This window comes from Branchiostoma belcheri, unplaced genomic scaffold (assembly GCF_001625305.1).
Source record: "Branchiostoma belcheri isolate BF01 breed outbred unplaced genomic scaffold, Haploidv18h27 scaffold24, whole genome shotgun sequence".
Lineage (NCBI taxonomy): Eukaryota > Metazoa > Chordata > Leptocardii > Amphioxiformes > Branchiostomatidae > Branchiostoma > Branchiostoma belcheri.
The window spans coordinates 2,301,089-2,306,594 of NW_017803843.1; the positions used below are offsets into that span (position 1 = coordinate 2,301,089).

The following is a 5,506-nucleotide window of genomic DNA, read 5'->3' on the forward strand; positions in this document are numbered from 1 at the left end:
CCACGGTTTCCTATTGTCTGATTTGCGGTTCAATTTGCATGTCATCAGAGGAAAACACTTCTTAAAATGCGACTGAATTATTGTGCTAAATTTACTATAAGCTGAATTAGCATCGGTACATTCGTATATGTTCATCCAAGTTTCGTCCTTTAATAAGGTTTGAAACTTGTTTTTGTTAATACTATTAAAATTGCGTTGACTATGTTTGTTACATTTTGTTTTATCACTGGTAAGAGATTCTTTGATATAGAAAATAGGAAAGTGGTTGTTGAATAAGTCATCAACAGATATTGCATATTGCCAGATCCATAGTGAGGACTGATGGTATACGGCAGACACAGCCTTGGTGCTGAAATGTTGGCAACACTACTCTCTGCATTACCATAAATGTGAGACAGACAGTTTACATTACAATACCGGTATGTTGTCAAATGATACCCCATGACTAAGTACTACAGACAGTCATATTATTCTATCTGATTATGAGATTGAACAGGTGCAGAAGAGGTCATGATGCACTGTTTCTACCCCATGTCCCTGTTAGCAATAAATGAGTTACCAGCTCACACCGACTTTGGTCCCTTTGGCATACTAGTACAGGAATATCATATATACTCATTCATGATAATATTGACCTACTTTTGTATCTGTGTGGAAATCAAGGAATCCCTGGCTAGGATTCGCTCCATGGGGGCCAACAGGGTGTTGAGTAATTAGATCAGACAACCCTGGGGCAAGCGATACGACTTAAGACTTTTAAATGCCATGTAGAAAGTAGGCCAATGCCTTCAAGGTCACCTTCACAGCATTAAGGTAAGGTAATCTGTACATGATGTACATGTGAAACTTAAATGCTAGAAACAAGTAAAGGATCTCTATCAGAAAGAATTTCACATGTTCATGGACTAATGGACATGGATATCTTTTCTTTGTTTATCTTACAAATTTCATTGATGTCTTATTGCACTGATTGCAAAATGTTATATTAAAAAGCATTAGCTCTGCTGATATGTGTCACATACCATACATATTCTTATTTGGTAGAGCCTAGGGAAATGGTTTCCTGTCATCTCTACTCTGCATTACTCCATCAATTTAATAACATGCAACAGTTTTTCTATACTGTTGCATGTAATTTTTGCAACCATAACACCAGGTGTTTCTGCTAGGAATCCTTTCAGATCAGTTCAACTTACTAGTACATGTATGTGAGCAGTGGATATTCTAGTCAGTGGGTTAGGATAAAGGATTATGGTAATGCGGCACCTGTGATATTCCCAGGCAGGAGATTTGGTCGTGCATTAAGACCTCGCATTTGCAAAAGGTCAGATCAATATGCTGGCACTTTCACATGATTGTACCTGGCTTGGATTCTGATGCATCAATAGAGACAGGGGCTCTGGTAGGAAATTCAGGACTTGCATAACGATTGCACATCTGATGTTTCATCTTCATCTTACTTGGTAAACCCATATGAATTACATGTACAACATGTATAGACATATGTTCTAAACTTATGGGGCTTTGGGGGTTGCAATGGGTCACCCAAAGTGGGGCAACAAGATGGTAAGATAGAGTAAAAAAGTATAAAAGAACTTGTTTAATGACTTATTCTGTTCATGAAAGTTCAAGCAGCTGTGGAGAAATTAAAAATTCACCCTGGATTTAAATGAAGTCTATACTAGTAATATGAAAGAGATTCTGCTTTGTCCAATGCTGAAAATGTATTACAGGAACTTCTTTTTAAAGTATGATCATCAACTGGTCTCACTAAATGTTATATATATGTAAGGCAAGACTCCTCTAATTACATCACGTACAAACTTCATTAAAGTTTCATTCATACCTGCATTAGATATTTTAGAGTTGTTGTAAATTTCTTGTTCTATTCATTATGGTAAATTTCTAGCTGATCCTGTCTATGCATTTTATAACTAGATGCTATTATACTATAGCTTATTACACTTATGCTATTATTACTGCTGTAGCAGGAAATGGAAGACAGGAAATGAGAAGAAGAGATAATAACCTTTTTTGAGACCCTTGACCTAACTTCCTGTCAGTGTCCCCATACATAGTGAATGGAAAACACCTACAGATAGATTTTTCACTCTACTGCATGGATAAAAACTAGATCTACTATCACTCAAAGTGTTCATACCTTCAATATTCAATTCATGCAACATTAACATGACATTGTCCATTTCAAACAGTCACGTGGCTTATGTGCTTATTCTACAGTGGTACACATACAATTCTCAGGTTCCTGATTGGTTCTTCCACAATACCCTTCATTTCCTACCAGCCTGCGGGAGGACCAATTTGACCTCCAATTCGACCTTCACTAATGTCAGTTTAGTTGTTAAACCATTTTTCGTTCACATCCTGTCATTAGTCAACTGTATTCCCATAACCAGAGAAAACAAAACTTCCGCACACTGACTCCAAGGTACTTACATCAGTTAAGTACACAACAAACGAAAAAGAAATTTAAACATCTTGCAGTAACTGGTATCTCGTATTTCACCATGATCCCAGTTCTAACAGTATAGCTTACCATATGCGGAGTTCGATTGATGGTCCTGCTCCATGGCGAGCTGAGAAGGGTGGGCGGGGCACTCTGGACCTGGGTACTGGACCGTATGGTGTTGTAATGAGGAGTGGTGAGAAAGCTGGTCACAGCAGAAGGAGGGACATCACTGTACTCCTGGTTTAAGACTGGAGACTGGGCCATGCCTGTGTCTCTGCTCGGTGTAGATTCATTGTCCATGATTGTCTCGGTGTCTGCGAAAGTTAGGATGACACGTAGTGTGTTAGGATTACACAATGGAACAATGCATGGTTGAATTGCTGTACTGTCATAAGTAGTATCAAGACATGTCTTGATGACAGTTTATTTAGTGCTGTCTGTTTCATGGCAAAAAGTTCTTCCTTCACACAGTCATTCTTTGCTAAATTATGCTCTTCTCAAAAATGTAGGGTGTTAATGCAGTCAGTGTCAGACCCACCTCACAGCACATCAGAGATACCAACAGCACTGGTGGTATGCCAGTTATGATATTCAGATTCAAAGCTGATCAAAGACCCTGTTCATACCAGACTTACATTTAGCGGTTTCAACCAATTTTTCAAAAACCGTTTTTTATTTAACCTGGTGTGAATGCAAGTTAACCGGTTTTTTAGGGGTTTAAATCCAATTTTCAAAAACCACCTCGGGAGGTGGTTTTTGAGGGGTTTTTCCACCGAAAAACCTGGTCTGAATGTTAAGGGTTTATTGAACCGGCTTTTGTGTCATAATTCCGGGGTCACGGGGTCAGCATCCTGGCCCTTGTGTGACCTCCAAACTTTTGATCCTGTTGTTTTGACCAATTTGAGTTCATTTCCACTGTTTTTCCACGGTTTCTCTTCATTTTGCAATGGAGTCAGCATACGCAACCTGGCCACCAGACGAGACGCTCCTGTTACTTATTTTTGGAGAGCAGGAGTCGCCGAATTCGAAAATGCTGTGTGGGGCTCTTCCGAAACAAAAATGTTGGAGGAGCCTGGTTTCTCGAAGATAAAGGATCAGTGCCACAGTAAGGTAAAGAACCTGAAGACGGCATACAAGAAGGATACAAGGACAACAATCGGAAGACCGAGAGGAACGGTTATTCAAACTGTCATGGGCGATTAATTGGATATTCACCGGACAGGATTTTTACAAAACCGGTTATGAAAAGTCTGGTATGAACACTAAGGGTTTTAGATGGGTTTTATTTAGCGGTTTCAACCAGTTTTTAAAAGTCTGGTATGAACGGGATCAAAGACTCGGACTGCCTATTGAGCCTGGCTTGCAATATTAACTACCAACTTGCATACAGCAACTGTTATAACGTTACAACTTACATGTAACTTCCATATGATAAGAGTAATGATAAAGTTACATCAAATGATTTGAGGACTTGTCTCGAACTTTTATCTGCTGAGGTTGCTTATAGGAAGGATTCTCTATGTGTCATGTATGCCCCCAACTCTTTATTTAGCTACATTTTTCTGACCCGCCTGCAGACCCCCTGCCCCACCCCCCGTCCCCTTTCAGGTTTCTTCCCCCTTCCCCCGAGGGGGGTCACCTCGACTCGCTATGTTTAACTTGTCATTTGCTCTATCTAAACGTTAAACTACGAAAGAGTCGAAATCCTATAACTCACCGAAATCAGCTTTTGATAACTGTAAACCTTATAAAAACGAGGGACGCAGACAGCGTCAGGTTCCTAGGAGACAACCACCAATGTTGTGTACGTCCGCCATGTTGAATCTCTAATTACCTGACAACTATTTCCCGGCATGCCCCGTTTTAAAGTAAAAACGCGGGAACTTTAGATGGTTTCTCGATAAGGGCCCGAGGCAGTGGCTTGTGGAATAAAGATATTTGCAGACGACAGCAAACTGTACAGAACCGTCCAAGACAAGACTGGGGAAGATGCTCTGCAGCAGGATCTCATCACAGTGGGGGAATGGTCTCAAGCATGGCCGCTTTGTTGCATTTCAACGTCGCCAAGTGCAAAGTATTGCACTTAGGCAGAACGAACCAGAAAAGTAGCTACAGTCTGGGGGGACAAACCATTGAAGAAACGGTGGAGGAGAAAGATCTTGGCGTAACAATTGACAACCAGCTCTCATTTCACTGCCACACAGCAAAAGCTGCTAACAAAGGAAACCAAGTCTTGGGCTTGATTAAGAGAACCTTCTACAACTTGAATAAAGACACAGTCCCCATACTCTTCAAGACCATGGTACGTCCCCACCTGGAATATGGGAATGTAATCTGGGGCCCCCACTACTCCCTCGATCAGCAGAAAGTAGAGGCAGTACAGAGAAGAGCTACAAAACTGGTTCCTGGGTTCTGGGAACTCCCCTACAGTGAAAGACTAAAAAGACTTAGACTACCGTCCTTGGGGTATAGAAGAAGAAGGGGTGATATGATTCAGGTGTTCAAGTTCCTGACTGGGCAGGAAAGAGTACAGTCAGACAGTTTCTTCGAGTTAGCTAAGGGAACAACAAGAGGCCACAACTTCAAGCTGAAGGTACCACTGGCCAAGTCAAGAAGTAGACAACATGTTTTCAGTGTGAGGGTCATCAAAGACTGGAACTCGCTGCCGCCGAGTGTAGTATCCAGTGATTCTGTCAACCAGTTCAAAACAAGATTGGATCGACACTGGGAGCACCTGAAGTACGAGGAAAGCGACTAGATCAGTCCACGACAGGCAGGAAGAAGCCTTACTCGACTGTAGACGGTATCAAGGTGTTGTGAAAATGAGTATAAACCTATTATAAATGAAATATTTGATTGTCTTGTTCATACATGGGGGGGCTGATGAAAACTATGTAGCAACTTAGTGTACTCTGCAACTGATTATGTCCGATGGCTCGTGACTGGTGGCCAAGTACACTATATGTCATATGAAAAAAGGAAAATTTACCGCCTGGTGAGTGGTAACCCCCGTCCCCCATCCCCACCTACCGCTGT

At 41.2% G+C, this 5,506-nt stretch overlaps 2 protein-coding genes across 2 annotated transcripts in view; one reads left to right on the forward strand and one right to left on the reverse strand.

The window, feature by feature from the left end:
* LOC109471121 (dynein heavy chain 6, axonemal-like) overlaps positions 1-4,292 on the reverse strand; it is a 43,331-nt gene extending 39,039 nt beyond the window's left edge. The window contains 2 exon segments of the mRNA XM_019770346.1: positions 2,558-2,784; positions 4,188-4,292. Coding sequence (XP_019625905.1) covers positions 2,558-2,770 — 213 coding nt within the window. The 5' untranslated portion in view covers positions 2,771-2,784; positions 4,188-4,292.
* A 477-nt stretch (positions 4,293-4,769) lies between these two features.
* LOC109470937 lies at positions 4,770-5,228 on the forward strand. The gene has a single exon (XM_019770033.1). It carries the CDS (start codon positions 4,770-4,772, stop codon positions 5,226-5,228), a length of 459 nt encoding a protein of 152 aa, XP_019625592.1.
* The last annotated feature ends 278 nt before the right edge of the window (positions 5,229-5,506 follow it).

Bases quoted from the DNA above. Each gene is read 5' to 3' on its own strand.
- LOC109470937 (XM_019770033.1), top strand. From the start codon at position 4,770: ATGGTACGTCCCCACCTGGAATATGGGAATGTAATCTGGGGCCCCCAC.